Source organism: Sus scrofa, chromosome 3 (assembly GCF_054392235.1).
Source record: "Sus scrofa isolate SSC_HxYL_T2T_F1_AM1 chromosome 3, Sscrofa_HxYL_maternal_Yorkshire_Landrace_v2.0, whole genome shotgun sequence".
In the NCBI taxonomy this organism is placed as follows: Eukaryota; Metazoa; Chordata; class Mammalia; order Artiodactyla; family Suidae; genus Sus; species Sus scrofa.
In genome coordinates, this window is record NC_139385.1 from 69,339,958 (window position 1) to 69,362,723 (window position 22,766).

Here is a 22,766-nt window from a genome sequence, read left to right on the forward strand (position 1 = left end):
CCCACGTGGGCACCTCTCCACATTTCTTCCAAGAAGAGCAGCTCTGGGGGATCGTGTGTGTCATCATGGTGACGAGGATCCTCAGGAGGTCCAGTGAGTCCAGCCGGTTTATTAACGTAGCTGAAGAGAAATGATTTCCAGAAGAAAACCTTTTTGATCACATTGATTGATGGTTTAAGTGTTTGATAAATTCTAAGTAGCATTCGTTACTATTTTTAATTCTAAAAAGTCTTGCTAAACTAGGACTAGAAAGATTCAGTACATAAGATGTACTAGAGCTTCTCATTCAAAAGGATTATGTGTGAGCACAAGCAGGGGAGCAATGAGAGATCTTCCTGAGACTGTAAGGGAGTAAAGAGAAGTGACAGCTGCTCCCATGAATGTCAAGATAACGGGTGAAAATGATGAGAATGGTGAGACCGTGATATCTCTTGGTTCAAATGTGAGTGCCTCCACCCACCTGCTCTTCCCCCTCTGCTGCCCCCACCAGGGGATTTGCATGCTGTCCCCTGGGGAGGACCTGCCCAGGCCAGCCTGACATAAAAGGACAGCTCTAGTCTGGCTTGGACTGATCAGGGCTCCTCCGTTCACAGCTGACCATGAGGTTCCCTGCTCAGCTCCTGGGGCTCCTCCTGCTCTGGGTCCCAGGTGAGGATGGAGGGGAGATGGGAAGGGCAAGGGGGGCTGTGGGGAGCAGCACTGCTTTTCATGTGTAATTGCCCACAAGTTAGCTTCACACCTTAGCCTCAGCTAAGGGAATGTGATGTTTCACCAAATAGGAATAAGGAAAAATAGGGAAGAAAAAATATCCATCCTGTGGTGAAGAGGGAGGCATAGGAAGTGTAGGAAGTGGACTTGACCTCTAGAGGGCTCCTTATACATTGAACATCTCGGGGTCTTGTGGAATTGAATATTTTGCCTATAAATCAGAATCAAAAAATAACCTAGCATGAAGTAAATAACAAGTAGAGAATTGTGAAAATTACTCATGATACTGGCTCAGAATGCTCTTCTTCTCTCTCATTATTTCAGGATCCAGTGGGGCCATCGTGCTGACCCAGACTCCACTCTCCCTGTCAGTCAGCCCTGGAGAGCCGGCCTCCATCTCCTGCAGGTCCAGTCAGAGCCTCGTAGACAGTGATGGAGACTCGCTATTGCACTGGTACCTGCAGAAACCAGGCCAGTCGCCAAGGCTCTTATTCTATTTTGCTACCAACAGGGCCTCTGGGGTCCCAGACAGGTTCAGTGGCAGTGGGTCAGGCACAGATTTCACCCTGAAAATCAGCAGGGTGGAGGCTGAGGATGCAGGCGTTTATTACTGCCAGCAAAATAAAGAATCTCCTCCCACAGTGATACAGCCCTTGACACAAACCCCTCTCCTGGGGGCCCAGCTGCACACATGGGTGTGTGTTGTCTGGGGGAGCAGAGGGGCAGATGCTCTGAGTCTGTGTAAGAGGAAGAAGGGGGAACCAGGGGCAGAGGGTGCAGCTGAGGCCTGTGGACCAGCAGAGCCTCAGCTCCTCCTCAGACACCACATGTCAAGGCCCCGTCAGCTTCATGGCCTTGGCGTGATGCCCCCTTAGAAACAGGCCAGTGAGAGAAGTTGGCCTCCGGGACAACCACAGCTCACCTGAGTTTCCTTTTTACACCTCAGGTTTTCGGCCTGGACCGAGTGAGAACTTTATCAGATGCAGCTTTGGAAGTGATAAAGAATAGCTGACTGTCAGGTGAAAACAAAAGATAGTACAACGAAAAATGGACTTTTAATTACAGAATTTTAGGCTCTATTATTATAGTTTCCATTAAACTCTAAAGCAATGAGAATACAGTGTCTCCAATTTACCCTTTTATTTTATTTTATTTTCTCTTTTGCAACATTGGCTTTCCAAACCCTCTAACACAATCCCGTGAAATGGATATTCTTGTCTGTTTTCAACTTAAGTAATGTTTTGGAGATTATACCTTGGGTCACCAATTGTCCTAAAAGCCAAACAATCAGACAATAAACAAACGTAGTGTTTCACATGACATGCTCATGTCATGAGTATAAATCTGGATCCTATTTTCTAGATCTAAGTGTAGAAAATGGATACATTGACTAGATCCCCTTTTTCAAAATTCTTATTTGTTTGTTTTGCTTTTCTTAGGGCTTCAGCTGAAGCATTTGGCTTTCCCAGGCTAGGGGTCAAACGGAGCTGCAGCCACTGGCCTTTTTCACAGCCACAGCATCGCGGCATCGGAGCTGTGTCTGCGACCCACACCACAGCTCACGGCAGCACCACCTCCCTAACCCACGGAGCAAGGCCAGGGATCCAATCCACATCCTCATGGATACTAGTCAGGTTCCTAACCCGCTGAGCCCCAACAGGAACCCCTGACCCCAGTTTTTAAAAGGTTTTAAAATACGTCTGGAGAAATAATGGGCATGCTGGGTTCATGTTATGGCACGATGGATTCACGGTGAAATGCTTTCAGGGAGTTCCTGTTGTGGCTCAGTGGGTTATGCACCCAACTAGGACCCATGAGGAGGAGGGTTTGATCCCTGGTCTCACTAAGTGGGATAAGGATCTGGCATTGCCACAAGCTGCGTAGCTCACAGGTGTGGCATGGATCCGGCTTTGCAGGGGCTGTGGTGGACTTCCCTGACCTGGGAACTTGCATATATCACAGGTGTGGCCATAAAAAGAAGAAAAGAGTAAATAATTTCAGATCACTAGGATGACCCTTAATCCTGGTTGTGATTAAGGGATTCAAAGTACATTTTGCATGGCAAGTGTGCAGTCGAACTTGGATTAACAAGTTCATAAAGAAAAATTTTAAAAAAATATCGGCTTCTACTAAGAAGTTTAGAGCCCAGAGAAAAGTTTTCAGAGGGTGTTTCTACACAAATTCCCAGTGGGCACAGTTTCATCCAAAATGCACATGGCGGGTTGCTCTGATGCCCAGTGTGGAGCCAGGGGATGCTGCTTGTCCTCCTGTGAGCAGGACGCTCCCTGGACCCGACACAGAGTCACAGCCCCTAACACAGGCCCCTTGCCTTTCTGGCCCCTCTCACGTCTGGCAGGTTCCACAGCCCCTGATCCCTGAGCCAGACCCTCCCTCCTGCTGGTGGAAGGTGTGGTCTCCAGAAGGCAGAGAAGCTGTCAGCTGATCCCTTTCTTTAAGGAAGAGACACATTCAACCCTCTGGATGGGAATGGAAATCTCAACCTGTGTGGGGGGCACACTTGAGAGCTCCCTTACCTTTGGGGAGCATTTTCTTGGTCCGTTGCTGCCAGCCGTTGGGTGCCTGGGAATAGAATGTGGACAGCACTCCATCCAAGGGACATCGGCCACCTGACAACCACCAGGGCGTCACCAGGCAGCCCAGAAGGAGGTCCTGGGTCCTTTGCCGTTGGTTTCTTTTCAATTCCAACAATTTCTGGGCCGAGGCTCAAGTTCAAAGGTGACAGAATTGAGTTGTAACTTGTGCCTTGTAGCATTTTCTCCTCACCTTGGACACAAATCTTAGGCATTCCCAGAGCCCTTTCCCCAGAACTCCTAACCTTTCACCTCCTAATTATGTCTTTCCAGGCCCTTGAGGAACCAGCTCTCCAGAAATCTCTGAACATCCTGGTCTCTAGTCACGTCCCTGCTAAGGCCAAGATGGTGAGCATGTGCGCTGCTCCAGCATCTGCTGACTCAGCAGTTCATTTCCGAGCCCAGCAAGAGCCGGGCTGTAGGGCGGGAGTGCTGCGTTCTTACTCACACCGCACCAACGTATGATGCTGGTGTGCCCAGGACAAACCTGAAGTCTTCTCTCCCAAGTCACCTGCTTGAGCGCCCCTCGGATGCCAATGTCTAAGCTGATGAAGAGATGTTAGGGCCAGGGGGGTGACTGCTGTGGGGACTGAGGTCCTTCCCATGCAGATGGAGTCTGCCTGCTGGATTTGCTTAGACCCAGTCCTCAAAGAGCCACGGCTCTGCTAAGACTCACTGCCGCTGAGACCCAGGCATACTGACAACTTGCCGGCTTTAAAATGAACAGATCCCACTGGGCAGTTCAGCCACATAGCTGCTTATTGTCCTACAGACAAATCTAGCAGCGGTCCTTGACCTTCGGGGAGATGGCTTTTTAAAAAAAAACATATAGTTTTTGTTTGTTTATTGAGAAAGGCGTGGCTTTCCACCACAAGCCTAGAAATCTAGGAAGTGCCTTTATTTCTGAGCTTTTCAGAGCGTGCACACAGAATCCTATCTCATCCAGCTGTAACCAGCACCGTGTGCTGTGCTGCTCACATGGCCCAAGTAGAGGAGCCACTCCTCTTGCTCCTTGAACTTGAGGCAGAGTCCTCTCCTTCCATGAGTCTTCACAGATGTAGCTGACATCCAAAGCAGCTGGCTGACTCCCTATCATATATTACACTGCTGTCAGGGTGTCGTGTACACAGTGGTGAAATACTTCTCTTGACAAATGGGAAAACCTGGAGAGATACACGTAAAAGAATGAAAATGGAACATTTTCACACACCATGTAAAAAATAAACTCAATGTGGATGGAGGACCTTAATGTGAGGCATAGTACTCTGAAAGAAAAGGAAATGTCAAATCCTTTTGATTGTTGATTGACTCCCTGATGTACACATGTGGCCAGCCTCACCTCACTGTATGTATTATATACGTGCCCTGCCTTAGGTATCGGTGAGGCTGTGTTCCCCACACAATATGACCTGGGGTGGATATAATCCTATCAGTTGAATTCATGACTGACAACGAAAAGCTCAAGGTCTAGACTCTTGGGCCACAGCATCCAACAGCCTATAAGTTTCCTTGTCACCAAACTGCCATTAGATGGCAGACAAACACCACCATCCACAAAGGTCCTAGGCCTGATCTTGGAAATTCTGGGGAAGTAGGAGGGAGACTGTCCCATTTTCAAGAGGGAGCCCCTTCGAATATTTAAGGTCTCAGGTGTGGTGAGGACACTGGAGAAGGAGCTGCCGTCAGGGTGGGTGGTGGAGAAACCCGCTCTGGGTCCTGGGCTCTGGGGCTGGAAGCCTGGCCTGCCCCCCTTCTCTCTGACATGGCTGTGTCCACACAGCCCATCTCTACCCTTGCTGAGCAGGATCCATCTCAGGCGGCCACCTTTCCCCACCTGCTGAAGCTGACACCGTCAGCTCAAAGATTAGAGACCTGATGTCATTGGCATCCTCAGGCCCTCTTAGGTCACCACCACCTTGCAAAGGTCCCTCTGGGGACTCTCCTTGCCCTCCACCTTAACGTCCATGCACAGCAAAATCCAACATGTGGAAGAATCTCTGAGCCATGGGCACAGCAGGCCTTCCCCTTCTGCTCAGGGTTCGAGACCCCAGCTCTGCCCCGGTGTGCATTGTGCCCTGCATGTGCTTGGTGTGTGGGTGATGGTGTGAAAGGTTTCCTTGAGCCCACACTCTGGACTCTTCCTCTACTCAGGGAGATAATGCGATTTAGTGGGACTATTTCTAGGCACTCTTTAATGCAATGTAAATTGAGGTTTCTGGTCATCTGACCTTAAACTTTACCAAAAGCTTCTATAACCTTGAATGACCTTGTATTGGTGGTGGATTTGGAAACAGTTTATTTTTCATCCTCAACTTTCAAATTACAGGAGATATAAAAGAGCCACAGTTTAGAACAAATCTCTTCCTAAGCCATTTCACTTTTTGTTTGGTTTTGTTTTTATTTATTTTTATTTTTATTTATTTTTGTCATTTGTCTTTTTAGGGCCTCACCCGCCACATGTGGAGGTTCCCAGGCTAGGTGTGAAATCGGAGCTGTAGCCACTGGCCTACACCACAGCCACAGCAGTGCCTGACCCAAGCCGTGTCTGCGACCTACACCACAGTTCTCGGCAAAGCCACATCCTTAAGCACTGAGCAAGGCCGGGGATTGAGCCCACAACCTCATGCTTCCTAGTCAGATTCATCTCCACGGCACCATGACGGAAACTCTCATTTTATTTTTTGGGTAAACTTAAAACTTGTAGGCCTCAAATTGTATATGTCAGTGCAGTTCTCGCCTGAACATGCATTATTTCCTAACATGTGGGAAAAAAATCTTTAAATTGAAGCTTTGAAAAGCCATATGCTGAGGTATAAATTTAATTTCTTAAAAACGTTTGTAATGAGCTTGAGATAGAACTTGATCTTGATCGGGAATAGGGACAGAAGAAGAAAGTGATCAGAAAACACACATAGGTAAACACACTTACACACGCATGCACACTTCAAGGAAAAGTACATATGAAAACACATGCAGTGAGATCCTGCTGAGTAGCACAGGGGACTATATCTAATCACTTGTGATGGAGCGAGATGGAGGATAACGTGAGAAACAGAAAGGCTATTCATGTGTGACTGGCTCACTTGGCTGTTCAGTAGAACATGGCAGAACACTGTAAACCAACTATAACGGAAAAAAATAAAATCATCTAAAAATGTTTTAAAAATAGGCATTTCTGTTATAGCACAGTGGAAACGAATCTGACTAGTAACCATGAGGTCACAGGTTTGATCCCTGGCCTCGATCAATGGGATAAGGATCCGGTGTTGCCATGAGCTATGGCGCAGGGTGCAGATGCAGCTTGGATCTGGTGTTGCTGTGACTGTTGTGTAGGCTCCTGGCTACAACTCTGATTTGACTGCTCTCCTGGGAATTTCCATAGGCTGTGGGTATGGGCCTAAAAAGAAACAGAAAAGGATAATAAAGGTCCCCATTGTGGCACAGTGGAAATGAAGCTGACTAGGAACCAGGAGCTTGCCGGCTTGATCCCTGGCCTTGCTCAGTGGGTTAAGGATCTGGCGTTGCTGTGAGCAGTGGTGTAGGCAGGCAGCTGTAGGTCCCATTTGACCCCTAGCCTGAGAACCTCCATATGCCATGGGTGGAGGCCGAAAAAGTAAAACAAAAGAAAAAATTCTAAAAATACTGTACAACACACACACACACACACACACACACACACACACACACACACACACACACACATGCAGTAAGACTCAGCTAGCACTTGCCTAGATAACCGCTGCTCCAGGAGTCCTCATGGACAAGGATGACACAGGGACCCCTGGGTGCACACAGGCTTTCCCACTGTGTGTGGGGATGCAGCTTCTCTCCTTTGCAGCCACACCCTGAAGGCCTGGGGCTCCCTGGCCTGGTGACACTGACAGCAGGGTGGCTTTCTCTCCAGCCCCATGGCTCCTCCTCCCTGGCCTCTCTGCAGCTCACAGCAACTCCACAGGCTGTGGTCTTGGTCCTCACCCTGCTTCAGAGAGAAAGGATCAGACTGGCTTGGGGCTGGCTTTATTTTATCCAAGTCCAGGGCCCTCCTCTGTGACTGGACGAAGAAGCAGTGGTGGTTGGGGAGATGACCAGCACTGGCCACGCTGGCTACACCAATGCCTTCCTCATCTCCCTCCAGCTCCACACCCGGCACTGGGCCAGCAGCGGCAGCACCCCCTTGAGGGGACAGCCTCCTGTCTCTCCTGTGGCTGCCATTCCACAGGCTGGGCTCCCTTCCTGTCTGTGCTGGTGCCCTGTCCACACCGTGTGGGCTGCAGCCCAGGTACGGGCTCCTAACCTCACCTGCCTCCATGGTCCGCACCTCCCCCTGCTTGAGCCCCAGCTCCCTGCCACCCACCCCTGAGAACTGGCATCTCTTGGGAGATCTGATGATGCAGGAATCCGATGCAGGTGCAGGAAACACAGTTAGTTCAGGGAGACACAGTGGGTGGTTGGTCTGAGGAGGATCAAAGAATGTATCTCACCCAAGACGTCTGAAAATCAGACCATGATGGGAAATTCTCCAGCTTCAAGAATAGCTCCAGGTACACAATGAAGTGGTATTATGAAATTCCCTGCAGTATTTCGAAATACTTCATCCCTGATATTCCTGCTCTTAGGTGGAGATGGAGCAAGAAAGCCAATGGGGAGCCTTGAATGGAGGAAAACAAACACTCTCCCAACAGGACGGTGCACTGAGTCCGTCCTAGGGTCTCCAGGGAGAAAGGTGTTTTTGGCAGCAAGGGTGTGCTGCCTGCTCTGACCGGAGTCCCCAGGGCACAGCCCCTGGGCTGTCACTGAGACCAGCCAGCCCTGCAGCTGTGCCCAGCCCTCCCCTCCCCCGGCTGATCTGCTTGTTCCCAGAGCACAGCCCACCACCCTGGACACTTACTAAGAGTCTGGGCCCACCCTGGGCAGGAGGCAGGGGTGGTCAGGAGCCAGTGTGGACATGAGGGCACCCATGCAGCTCCTCGGCCTCCTGCTGCTCTGGCTCCCAGGGGAGGAGGGAGACCCCCTGAATGACTCCCACGGCTGACACCTGCCCCTCATCCCTGCTCCCTGTCAGACCCCTGAGTGTCTCTGTGTGTCTGGGACATGGGAGCATCCCCTCGGCCACTGGGCTCAGTACCTCTGGGCTCTTCAAGGAAGTCCTCTGACAACAGGAATATGTGTGGCTTTTGTTTCCCCTCTCAGGTGCCAGGAGTGCCATCCAGCTGACCCAGTCTCCAGCCTCCCTGGCTGCATCTCTAGGAGACACAGTGTCCATCACTTGCCGGGCCCATCAGACCATTAGCAGTTATTTAGCCTGGTATCAACAACAACCAGGGAAGCCTCCTAAACTCCTTTTATGTGATGCATGCACTTTGCAAAGTGGGGTCCCATGCGGGTTCAAGGGCAGTGGATCTGGCACCCATTTCACCCTCACCATCAGTGGCCTGCAGGCTGAAGATGTTGCAACTTATTATTGTCAGCAGCTTAACAATGCACCTCCCAGAGTGTGACAGGCCAGCACCTAACCCCCACCCCCACCCCCACCCCCCGAGAAGAAGATGTGTGAGGCTGGGCTGCCCCAGCTGCCGCTGGTGCCTCCATCTGCTGAGAGCATTTCTCAGACCACACGTTGAAGGTCATGGCAAGTTTTTGCTAGAAGGGCCAGGGAGCATTGTGTGCTGAATTCATGCAGATATTGTTTTCAAGTTTGGGAGGAAAACATGATAGGACTGTTTTCTGTAAGAAACCACCAGCCTGTCTGCACAGTGACTGTACCACGTTGCATCCTCACCACCAATGAATAAGAGGTTCTGTTGTTCCACATCCTTGCCAGCATTGAGTGTCGTCACTGTTTGGGCTTTAGGCCATCCTGACAGGTGTGCAGGGTGTCTATTGTTTTAATTTGCATCTTCCGATGACACAGAGTGTGGAATAACTTTTCGTATGCTTACTTGTCATCGGGCTGTCTCTTCGATGGGCTGTCTCTTCGATGAACTGTCTAGTATGTTCTTTGCCTCAATTTTGGACCACGTGTTGATTTCCATATCGCTCAGTTTTTATAAGTTCTTGCTTTTTTTGCGTGCATGTTCTGGATTATCCATCTTTTTTTCCATGTGGACTTTGAGATTTGCTTCTCTCAATGTTTCTTGCCAGGTCTTGTTTTAATACAGGGAAGAAGTGTTTAATCTACCTGGGGGTAAGTTCATCCGGGAAGCAGAGGCTAGAAAGGAGGCCCTCTCTGCCCTCCCTCAAAAGCCAGAGCACGTCTGACTGCAGGTGCTGGCTGCCTCCACTTCTGCCCACTCTCCTCACCCAGAATAATGGCTGCCTTTGCCTCCTTACACTCTAACGGACACCAGTGGATCAGACTCCCTGGGGGACTGTGGATGACAACGACCTGTTCCACCATGTGGAAGGCACTGATTGTTTCTTGTATTTGCCTTTTCCTTACTTGCTGGCCAGAAATATTCTTGGAGATTCCACATAACAAAGCATTGGGTCCATGCGTGCAGCACAAGTTGGAGCCATAGGAGAACTTTGTGAAAAAACATAAACATTATGCCTCAAAATTTGCAAGCGGTTAAGAGACAAATTCTAAGAAAGATATATCACTTCCCCAAACTGACAAACATTAGGAAACTTGCCCATCAGGATGACCAGGAAATAATTGGATGGCATCCTTGCAAATATTCCCCCAAAGGAAATTCTGGAGTCAGACAGTCTAAGAGATGAACACTAGCTTTTAGGAAAACTCATGCCTCTTCCGAATTAGGCCAAATTTGAGAAAATACAAGAGCAGAAAATGATCCTTCATTGGTTGCATGAACCTCAACTGCAAAATCAGACAAAGACAGAGCAAAATGGGAAAAGGATGCTCCCTTCGGCCTTTGAACTTAGGTGTAGTCATCTGAAAGAAAATGCTGGCAAACCCAAACTGGAAATACACAAGTGAAGTAAGACATTATGAGCATCCGCAGCTTTGAAGAAAAAGCTCAAGTGGGGTTTTAAAACCTGATTATGTCATTTCCCAAATAAAGGTGAAAGATTTATGTGATCTGAAGAGAAACCAGAGTTTGTCATTTCCCAAATTAAAAGATTAAAAGATAAATAATGAGCGCCTCAATCGATACTTTAAAAAGTATACGTAGAAGACAGTACCTACTGGTGATAAAAGTACTTGGAAAGAGCAGAGTAAGAGGCAGTGCACAACTTCATATACGATGTAGAAAAACCCACACTAATCCTCATGCTCCTCAAGGGAATGGGTGGAAATACGTTTTCACACTTACCGTGTTCACGCAGGCCTAAGTTCCCATAGGAGAACAACAGCTTGATAAAGGGGAGTTCATAAAAGAGCCTCAGGAGACAGTACAAACGGACAATAAGGTAAAGGAAAATCCTCAAAGCCCAGACTTACAGAAGCACTAGAAGCAGAGCATACTCTGACCTCATGCTCTATGTCAATGGAGAAAAGAACAACCCAGATTGACAATGTGGACAGCCCGACTCAGAGGAAGTGAGCATCCTGGGGGAGTATGGGAAGAGAGCTCATCCCAGCAGTGACAGAGAAGGCTATGGAGCCAGGAGGGGGGGCAATAGGCTGCACCCTAGGAGGCAATGGTCACTTCCCAGAAGGAAGCACCAAGGACACACACGAAACCCTGCCTGCAGTCCCCCAGAGAAAGGACATCCAAGGCCTGGGGAAACAGGGGCCTCCGGAGAGTGAAGTTGTGGAAATCAGCTGCAGATATGCATCCTCTGGCAACCACAGAGCACCAAAGAGTCAGAAGACACAGCACCAAGGGGTTTAAAGGATGCACTTTCTTGTAGTGGATACAGACTAGGTGTTGGTGTAAAGAAACCACCTCAGCAACCTAAGGAAAGTTCCTCCTGCTCCTAAAGAAACGTGTCTTGCGGATCAGGAAATAGCTACTCCAACACATCATCGAGGGAACACGGTTCTCAATGGTAGTCTCCAATGTGGAGATAGGAATGTTGAAAACCGAAATTCTTTGGGAGGCAGCAATACCTTTTAAATGCTTCAGAGGACATCGCATTGTGGCTCAGTGGCTTAATAATCAGCCTTGTCTCTGTGAAGCTGATGGTTCAATCCCCTGCCTGATGCAGTGGGTTAAGGATCCAGAGTTGCTCTCGCTCCGACTTTACCAGTGGGATAAAACTGGGAACTTCCATATGCCACTGAGGAGCCTGAAGAAGGGAAATTTTAAAATGTTACCAAAAAGAAAAAAAGGTCCCACCATTCCTTTAGAATGAACACAGAATAATGACCCAAGTAAGTGAAGACATGAAATAACACCAAAAATACAAAATCTGCATCTTCAGAATGGACATGGTCAAAGAAGAGTAGCATGTAGAGAATGGCAGCAACAGTAACGCAAAAAAAAAAAAAAAAAAAAAAAAAACTAAAGGGAAAATGCCACCCTGAAAGTGTGGACAAAATGAGGAGGTGCCCAAGGAGAATAGAAATGACTGAGGGAAGAGGATGCAAGAATGGTTGGGAGGAAGAGAGCCAGGGTCCTTCACATCCAGGAGGTAAGGTGAGATCAGGTGCCATGAAGAATAATGCAGACGGCAGGAGTGGGCAGCGCAGCATTCCTAGAAAGTCTCATGGAACAGACAGGACCTCTCCTTCGGCTGTACTTCTATACACTCTCCTTGACATTTAAAGCATTAGATTATAAGGATAAAATATTCCCAAAATATACTACACTAAATGTTCAAGAAAAGTCAGTTGGATTTGACAGCAGCATACAAAGCATATGTGCATGCTTTTATGTTATTTTTTTCTTTCTACTCATTACGATTTTCCCTTAGAAACTACCACGCTGTGTGTTGGGAAGTAGAGAAAAAAAATGAAAATGTTCTTTAAGAATGTACACAAAGAACGTGGTCACATTTTGATGTATAAATGCTATTCAGAATTAGAGCTATGAAGTCTGAGTTTGAAACGTAAAATCAACAAAATTCATTGACTTGTGTGTTCATGGACTTTTTCAATTGGTATAAATTCTGTTTTAAACTAGATCTGCTTTTCAACGACTGAATTAGAGGTTCTTTATTTTATTGGACCCGGAGGAACATTAAACGAAAATCTCTAGGATACGCTTTAACTGTCTAGAAAGTTTAAATATCTATATTTTCACACTGACGTTGTAAATGAGAGGTACACATTTTGTATATCTTAATTTACACCTCACCACATAATGAAGTTTTTGCTATGAAAGGCAAGTTACATGGAGCAAAAATAAAGAGTTTAATAAATGAACTAAGACTCTGTGATTTGTTACATATTCGTTTTTTAATGTTTTTTTTATTGCCGCAGCAACAGCACTTGGAAATTCCTGGGCCGGGGATGGAACATGTACCCCCAAAGCGACCCAAGGCATGGCTGTCGGATTCTTAACCCCAGGCCAACAGCCAGAAATCCAACCTGTTTCTTAACAAATGAGAAATTAGTTCGTATTTAAAAATGAGTGTTTTGGAGTTCCTGTCATGGCACAGTGGAAACAAATCCGACTAGGAACCCGGCCTCGCTCAGTGGGTTAAGCATCTGGCATTGCTGTGGCTGTGGGTTAGGCTGGCAGCTGTAGGTCCCCTTTGACCGCTAGCCTGGGAACTTCCCTATGCCTCAGGTGTGGCCCTAAAAAGGAAAAATCATAAAAATAAAATACAAATGAGTGTTTCACGGCTATAGGTCCGTGTCAACATGCCAGTTCTCTAGTGTGACTGGATTCACTTCAAAGCTGTGTCTGGACCTCAGGGAGAAAGACAGCCACCTCCTAGTGGCTGAAAGAGGAACAATGGTGCAGCCCTTGGACCTGCCACTAGAGAGAGGAGGCATGTGAGATGAGGCTTCAGGCTCTTTCATCTAAGAAGAAAAGAGAGAACACACTCCAAGATATGCAGGTTTGATGGCTATACGGCTCTAATATAAAATCACTCCGTCTGGGAGTTCCCGTCGTGGCTCAGTGGTTAATGAATCCGACTAGGAACCATGAAGGTGTGCTTTCGATCCCTGGCCTTGCTCAGTGGGTGAAGGATCCCACATTGCTGTGGCTGTAGTGTAGGCTGGTGGCTGCAACTCCGATTAGACCCCTAGCCTGGGAACCTCCACATGCCATGGCAGCAGCCCTAGAAAAGGAAAAAAGACAAAAGCAAACAAACAAACAAAACTAGGTCTCGACCTCAGGGTCGAAGGTCTTACAGTCAAGCTTTTTCCCACCTGGGCAGCTCCCCAGATTTCTACTAAGAAGAGCAGCTCTGGGGGCTCATATGTGTCATCACGGTGACGGGGATCCTCATGAGGTCCAGTGAGTCCAGAGGGTTTATTAACGTAGCTGAAGAAGAATGTTTTCCAGAAGAGAATATTTTGATCACATCGATTGATGATTTAAATGTTTGATAAATTTTAAGTAGCATTCATTGCTATTTTTAATTTTAAAATGACTTACTCAACTAGGACTAGAAAGACTCAGTACATTCAAAAGGATGACCTGTGAGCACAAGCAGGGGAGCAATGAGAGATCTTCCTGAGACTGTAAGGGAGTAAAGAGAAGTGACAGCTGCTCCCATGAATGTCAAGATAACGGGTGAAAATGATGAGAATGGTGAGACCGTGATATCTCTTGGTTCAAATGTGAGTGCCTCCACCCACCTGCTCTTCCCCCTCTGCTGCCCCCACCAGGGGATTTGCATGCTGTCCCCTAGGGAGGACCTGCCCAGGCCAGCCTGACATAAAAGGGCAGCTCTAGTCTGGCTTGGACTGATCAGGGCTCATCCGGGCACAGCTGACCATGAGGTTCCCTGCTCAGCTCCTGGGGCTCCTCCTGCTCTGGGTCCCAGGTGAGGATGGAGGGGAGATGAGAAGGGGAAGGGGGTGCTGTGGGGGCAGGGCTGCTTTTTGTGGGCATGTGCAAACAGGTATGTGCACATCTCTCACCCGCTGCCAAGGGCAGATGTTTAGCAAAGAGAGAATGAGGATAAAACCAGACGAAATAAGTACCCATCCTCGGGTGAAAGTGTGGGCAAGTGGACACATGACCTCTAGAGATCTTTGATGGTGTAAGTCCTGGGGTTTTCTCAAGGTGAATATTTTGGGGAGAACTCTCAATCAAAAATGAATCTAGCATGAAGTAAATAACAAGTAGAGAATTGTGAAAATTACTCATGATACTGGCTCAGAATGCTCTTCTTCTCTCTCATTATTTCAGGATCCAGTGGGGCCATCGTGCTGACCCAGAGTCCACTCTCCCTGTCAGTCAGCCCTGGAGAGCCGGCCTCCATCTCCTGCAGGTCCAGTCAGAGCCTTGAGAGTTATAGTTACAATTTCTTGAGTTGGTACCAGCAGAAACCAGGCCAGTCGCCAAGGCTCCTGATCTATTTTGCTACAAACAAGGCCTCTGGTGTCCCAGACAGGTTCAGTGGCAGTGGGTCAGGCACAGATTTCACCTTGAAGATCAGCAGGGTGGAGGCTGAGGATGCAGGCGTTTATTACTGCCAGCAAAATAAAGAATCTCTTCCCACAGTGATACAGCCCTTGACACAAACCCCTCTCCTGGGGCCCCAGCTGCACACATGGGTGTGTGTTGTCTGGGGGAGCAGAGGGGCAGATGCTCTGAGTCTGTGTAAGAGGAAGAGGTGGGAGAACCAGGGGCAGAGGGTGCAGCTGAGGCCTGTGGACCAGCAGAGCCTCAGCTCCTCCTCGGACACCACATGTTCAGACCTGTCAGCTGCCTGGCTTTGGTGAGATGCCCCCTTAGAAACTGGCCAGTGATAGGAGCTGGCCTGCAGGTCACCCAAAGCTTAGCTGAAGTCCATTTGTTCAGCCTTTGTTTTCTGCCTGGGCCAATCAGAACTTTTATCCTGGTGTGTATTGATAACCATAGAGGAGAGCATAACATCAGGTTAGAAACAATGGCACTACTAGAAAAGGATTTTTTTAGCTGCAATTTCAGCCTGTGTGATTCTATTTTCCAATGTAATCTCATGGCTCTCTCATGCAATGAAAATATCACATCTCTTTCACCCTTCTATTTCTTGTGGATTTTTCAATGTTGATTTTCCAAACCCTCTGACATTCTCCCTTGCTCTGGATTTTCTTGTCTTTTTGCAACTTAAATAATTTTGTGCAGATTACAAGCTTGATGGTATATTGTCATAAAAAGGAAAAAATGTCAAACATAAATAAAGTGACTCATTTCGTGAATACAAATCTCACTCACAGTTTCTAGGTATAGATATAATTAAATGAATAGCTGAAATGTCTCATTTTTTAAAGGCTTTAAATATATATCTGAATATATGTGTCCTGCACCTTTCAAGTCATGACACTGTCCCTGAGCTTATGTCAACAGCCCACTAGGGGGCGGTCAGGTCCAATTCTTACCGCACATGTCTATCCTCTTGCAAGTTTTGGTCCTTCTGGTCCAAAGCTTTTCTTTATCTGCCTACCACAGTGAGGATTACAACGTCTCTTCTGTCTCCCTCTTCACTTCTCCTCTCGGCAAATATTTACATTCAGACAAATGCTATAGCATGTTTTTTTTGTTATCTTTTTTTTAATACATATTCTTAGGTTAGTTCAATTCCACTTATAACCAACACTACGGCTTTGTGTTGCAATGAAGATGAATGATTTTTACTGAGTTTTACTTTAAATATTACCACTAAGCCCCAAAACAATAGGTGTTTACCTGTCTGGTTAGTAGGATTGCCTGCATTTCTGTGACCAGGAGTTCTTTGCTTTCATGTTTCCATAGAATCCAAGAATTCTCCTCTTGCTATTGTCTTAAATAAATCATTTTGATGCAATAAGCTTACCTAGAATTGTAGACTAATAGACAGTCTCATAATGGGTTTTAGATTTCACATGAGGCTGTCAGGGCCCAGAATTAAGAGCCCATCTCTTGATGGAAGAGCCTCCCAACTGCCCAGGATAAGAATATGGGATTTAAGATTCCCACATGGAAGTTTCTAAGAATTTATTATGGCCTATAGTTCTCAGTAAACTTTATAAGACCTCCATGCTTCCTTTCAGGAATACACATTGTATCTCATTTTATTTTACTTTCATTATTTTTTTTTAAATTTTTGCTCCTTTTTATCAACTTGGCCTAGCAATTGCTTTAGAAGAGTCCACCTACACATTTCTGGAAGCACTGAAAAGTGAGTGCAAGCAATGCTTCAGAGAGCATTTGAACTCTGGCTTATCTTTGCTTCTGGTGAAAAGTGAATGAGTGGATGAGAAGTCACTTCTGTGAGGCTAGTGGGTCCCTGAGGCAGAATTCACTGTTGTCACTACTGAGGTGGTTAGTAGATTTGTATTATAAGGTGAGGAGTGAGCACTAAAAAACTCACTCATCTCTTGTGTCTTTCCTGATATGATCTTCCCTTTTGCGTTAAACTGGTGATGTACAGGCATTGTTATTGAGCTTTAAGAAATCAATTAAGAGTTCCCTTATGTTGCCATGGCTTAAAAATCCAGGAATGTCACTGCAGTGACTTGGGACCAATCCCGAGCCTGGATCTTCCAAATGCTATGGGCTCAACAGAAAAAAAAAATCATTTTAAGAGTTTTAATTTAATGTTGGTTTTTTCCCCAGAATGTCTGCAGTGTCCCATTTTCACAATCATAAGAATTGCTAGATTCCTGAAGTCACTGACTATGAAAGAGAAGCACTGAACTTGAGAATTCTCAGCTGAGAGGCCCCATTTGGCTTTATGTGCATGACCTTATCTATGACGTTCTGAGAAAATCCGGTCTTGCTGAACCCAGGGCACAACCCAAATCTCCCTCCACAGGCAGGGTCTGCCTTGTGGGTCCCAGAACCTCCCTGTGCCCTCACTCCTCACATCTCAAGTCACCTGACATGCTTACAAGGTCAAAGAGAACCTCACATGTGCACGAGGGAGAAGATTGCTAAGCAGCCTGTACAGCCATGGCTTTGAAGGAGATTTTATTTCAGGTACAAATACTGGGTTTTAAGGGTGAGCTCAGAGTGAAGTTCCTGGAGCAGGTGAAGAACCTACAGAGCAGAGGAAGCTCAGGCAGATGATACAATGCAATGACCATCTTCCTTGGTGCAATTACTCCACGGGGAACAGGATTCAGCACATCATTTAATGTTTCTAGACAAAAAGCCTTCGTCATGAACACATGATTTCCCACTTATCCTATTGATCATTTTTTATGTCTAAGGAATTTTTAAATTTGTTCCAAGAGAAAAGAAATAACAATGTGTCAAACATTAAATACAGATGCCTGTTAGGCAGATGGAGAGGAAGTTCTTGAGGATCCAGAAGAGTCATGTGTGGAAACATATGTTTCTCCATGTTTTGAAATAACTGATAGAGTCAGAGGTCAAAGCATTCGCAGAGCCTTCCCTGGGCTTTCCATAACCCAACGTCCCTTTAAGCCATGGACTTGATCCTCTGGTGAGTGACAGTGTGCTGTTGGTTTTGACAGGCAGCCAGCTCCAATCCCAGGTGCTCAGGGCTCAGGATCTGGTCCAGCCCACCTGCCCCTGGGGCCCCCTCTGCTGGGGGCCTGATCTCAACACAAGGAACCTCCATCTGGATCCAGACAGGGAACAGTTCTTGCTGTCTCTCATCTTGATTGAAGCAGCCCAGGTGGGAACTCTGTGGGGTAACAAAGTCTACAAAACACGGTTCCCAGAGTGTGTCACAGTCTCCATCCTACAGAAAAATGCCAGCATGAACATAAACTCAAACATGAACAAGACAGTCTTGCCAAGCCATGAGTGTCCTGCACTGGCTGGACTGTTCAGGAAAGCAGCCCTGCATCTGGTTGTAGAAACACAGACATTGCCTGGTAACTTCAAAGCCAGGAGCAACACCCAGAATCATTTGGCTAGCACCACAAACAAAGCCAAGAAAGCAAACACTTCCAGAAATAGATACAATGTAATGGAAAACAACATTTTGACCCGATAAATATGTCACATTTGTAATTGTACCTTTACCTCTAGACCCTGATGAATGGCAGCAAAATGAGATTGTTGCCATCGTGTTCACATTATAGGTGAACATAGGTTTTGCTCAGTTACCGTTTCAGCATTGTTTCAAAATCCTATTATGGAGCATTTCCCAGGGATCATTCAGACAAAAGCTTCTTGTGGAATCTTCCATACTATTGTATTAGGTAATTTGTCTTGGTCAATTAAGCCTCAACTTGGGGTTAAATTATCCAGACTTTAATAAGAGGGCAAAGTCTAATTTTTCTAATCCCCAAGACTTTATTTTCAGAATAAAAGCCATTTAACATTGTCACTGTTATTCAGGGGCTGTTCAGGTCAACATGACCTGCATCAGTCTGAAACATTTGAGGAATCGTGTGGTTTTCCTATGTCATGACAGGTGGGGCTGACAGGCTGAATCCCTGAGTAGTGCTGGCTGGAAACCCTGGTCCACAGTGACCATTCAAAGATAAAGCCCAGGAACGTGTCTGTAACAGACACAGACTATCCCGTGACATGAAAATAAAGGACCCAGTCATTATTCTCCTCGCAAACAGCATCTCCTTTGGAATTATTGACTCAGGGATCTGAATAAACATACATCAGTGAGAGGAGGAGGTTCTTACACCAAACAGTCAAGAACCAGGCAACTCTCGCTTTGAGGAGAAAGAGTCAACCTGGGAAATAATATTTTAGGAACACTCTCAAAAATCACATAAAATCATGCTTTTTTCATTATGTTTCCTCATGAAAAGTGAATGCTTTCTTCATAAATTCTTTGATTAGCCTGTCACGTATATAATACATATATACACATGTGTCTGTGCATACATATATGTAGGCATGTACATGGCATGATCGCCATATATAGATGGAGAGACAGGGCAGAGAGAGATAGAGACAGAGAGAAACAGAATTATGAAATAATATGCACCAGATTTAAACAGGTTCAGATATTTCATTTTAGTGCCTGAGACATAACATTCTTATGCCTTTTCTTACTGCCTGAAATGGGACTATGAGCTCTCTGCACAGCAGACATAACATCTTTTTTCCTCAGTCAAGTCCTGTTTCTTAAGTGCTCTTTGAAATGTAATTCACAAGGTACCTGGAAACGATCCAATCTAACTGACTCTAACATCTGACTCTAAGGTCCATAAGCAGTCAACCCGGGAAGAGCTGGCACATGGCAGCTCTTGCACCAGTTCAACTCCGTGCTGTTACTGGCAGAAAACATGAGTGATCAGGACAAATGGGGAGGGAGCTGTCCTCCCATCTGAACCATCTGGGGAGGCTCTGAGGCAGACAGCCATGCCCTCCTGGTACTGACCCTGGACCCACACGTCTGCACCCAGGGTCTCTGATGCATTCTTAGAGCAGCTGCCCCATGGACACCTGGTTCTTGCAATTGATTCAGACTTTCATGGTGAGATTCTGCCACCTGCTACTCCAAGAACTACAGATGCTATGTATCCATTTCATTCTAAACACAGGAGAACTTGATTTCCCTTAGGTCAAAATTGTGCCCACTCCCCCACCTCTGGCTCTTTCCCCTCTGCTGCCCCCACCAGGGGATTTGCATGTTGTTCCCTAGGGTGGACCTGCCCTGGCCAGTCTGACGTAAAAGGGCAGCTCAGGCCTGGCTTGGACTATTCAGGGCTCATCTCTTCACAGCTGACCATGAGGTTCCCTGCTCAGCTCCTGGGACTCCCCCTGCTCTGGGTCCCAGGGGAGGATGGAGGGGAGATGAGAAGGGGAAGGGGGCTGTGGGGGCAGCACTGCTTGTCATGTGTATTTGCCCACATATATGTGCATATCTCTCACCCTCTGCCAAGGGGCAGGAGAGGTTTAGCAAAGTGATAATTAGGAAAAATCCAGAAGAAGCAGGTCCCCATCCTCGGCTAGAGATGGAGGCATGGGAAGTGCAGAAAAGTGGACAGGACATCTGGGGACCTCTTGTTATGTTGTAAACTTGGATGGTTGGAATTGGAAATTTTGTATAATAATCAACATGCAGAAAAGAGTTCAGTGTGAAGAAAAAGCAAGTAGAAAATTCTCATAATTACTCATGGGGTTTATGCCAATATACTCTTCTATATTTTCAGGATCCAGTGGGGCCATTGTGCTGACCCAGACTCCACTCTCGCTGTCAGTCAGCCCTGGAGAGCCGGCCTCCATCTCCTGCAGGTCCACTCAGAGCCTCCGAGGTAGTTATGGAAAGAATTATTTGAATTGGTACCAGCAGAAACCAGGCCAGTCTCCAAAGCTCTTGATCTATTGGGCTACCAACAGGGCCTCTGGGGTCCCAGACAGGTTCAGTGGCAGTAGGTCAGGGACCGATTTCACCCTGAAAATCATCAGGGTGGAGGCCGAGGATGCTGGAGTTTATTACTGTTTGCAAGATATACAATCTCCTCCCACAGTGATACTGCCCTGAACACAAACCTCCCTGCCTGGGGGCCCAGCTGCCTAAGGTGCACCTTCTCTGGGGAACTGGGAGCTGATGCTCTGAGTCCATGTGCAAGGCAGCTGTGGGAGGGCTCAGGGGGTACATGGCAGCTGAGGGCTCTGGGCCATGAGCATCTGGGATGCACCTCAGGCTCCTCTGTTATGGCCCCATCAACTGCACAGCCTGGTCCTGGCAGAAGCAGCAGGGATACTTAGTGGTTCCTGTGTCCTGTATCAACCAGGGATGTGACAGGGAGGCTGAGGGAAGGGGAAGCCCAATCCTCCCTGTTCCTACATTGGACAATTAAATGCACCCAATGTAATAACCAATAAATGACACTAATGTGAGGCAAGAAAAGTTTAACCATATTACAAATGAACCATGAGTGGCACATAATTCTCAATGTAACATTTGGTAATATTGGTGAATTGATACTTTTCCCATCTATCAGTTTCTTCCTTCCTTAATCTGTACAGGTCCACTTTCTTTAACATACTTGAGAAAGTATTCCACACGTGCTCCCCTCAGGGTGACTCGGCATGAGAATTATTTGTTAGAGACTTTAACTTTTGTTTATTAATATAGGTTGTTTACAATGTACAACAAATACAAGGTTTCAATGCCAGAGCCTATGATTTGCCTTAATTACATGTTTTGTAGCAAAAGGGAGCTTCTTTCAGTTTTTAAAATGGGCCTTAAAAATAAACTACAATCGTGAATAAAGGGGAAAATAAAGATTACTCCATTTACCCCAGGATAATCTAGAATGATAGGAGACTTGTAAAAACTCCCTGATGGGAAGCAAATGAGGACCCATCTAAACTAATAGGGTTGTAGGTCTGACACATGTGGTGGTCTGTTGTCAAAAGGAAAAGTTTCAAACAATAAATAAATGCATTTTAATACAAAATGATCATTAAATGAAAATAAATGAAATAATATATTTTAGTGGAAAATGTAAAGAGCGTATAAATTCCTGCATTGAATAAATTCTGTAAATATCCCAGTTATACTACTGTTCCAAAGTGACATTTGACCAAATAATGTGCCCTGTCATTTACATGCCATGATAGAGCATTACAGACAGGAAAAGAAGCACTGAATTGATGAAACACCTGATCTATTTTTTCTGCTTAAGAATATAAAATACTTTAGAAATGAGGAAAAGAAATTTTATGGCAAATGAAATGAACACTTCAATGTGTCTATTCCATTAGGTCTAAAATTGTATAGAGAAATATCCATAGGAATAAGCAGACCAGAGCCCTCAAATTGTGAAACCTAAGGCACTTATTCAATTATTTGCTAACACTAATGCCTTGTTGAAATGCAGAGTTTCTGGAAGGTCCTGGGAGAAGGCAAGTGAAAGTGGGAAGCCTGGGGACTGAGTGATGCCGTGGTCATCTGAGCCCCAAGTGAGTGACTATCTAGTGACCTGGAGCTTCCTCGTTGGGTGGGAGGATATAAACCAAAGGTACAGGAGCATCAGCAGATCAGCTCCTGGTGAAGACAATTGGAGCTACAGAACAGTGAACATGCATATGATGTATAATACATGTGTATGTAAATAAAAATACAAACACGCAGTTGTTCTTCCATGAAGGAGAAGAAAATCCTCCCCTTCGGGACAGCAGGATGGCCCTTGAGGGCACTATGTGAAGTGAGTGATGTCAGACAGCCAAGGAAAACACTGCCAGATATCACTTCTATGTGGAACCCAAAACAGCCCAGCTCCTGAGAACAGATGAGAATGGGGGGGACTGGAAGCTGGGCTGGGGCCTATGGGGTCCTGTTGATTAAGGGCAAAAGCCTGGACCTTGTAGACTCAAAATTCTGGGGAGGGAATGCCCAGCAGAGGGGTCATAGTCAACAGTACTGGCTTAGGAGGTTCACAGCTGCCAAGAGACCAGATCTTCATTGTTTCCTCCACAAAACGGAAATGATAACTACGTCATGGGAGAGAGGAGTCTGGTTATGCTACAGTGACAACCATATTGGGACATATAACTCTATCAAATGAAATGTTTGGCACCT

General features: G+C 46.3%; 1 gene segment (V, D, J or C); it reads left to right on the forward strand.

Annotated features, from left to right (window-relative positions):
• The first annotated feature begins 570 nt into the window (after positions 1 to 570).
• LOC110258179 (Ig kappa chain V-III region MOPC 63-like) overlaps positions 571 to 22,766 on the forward strand; it is a 102,064-nt gene continuing 79,868 nt past the window's right edge. The window contains 2 exon segments of the V gene segment in view: positions 571 to 648; positions 1,033 to 1,342. Of these exon segments, the coding sequence occupies positions 600 to 648; positions 1,033 to 1,342 (359 nt within the window).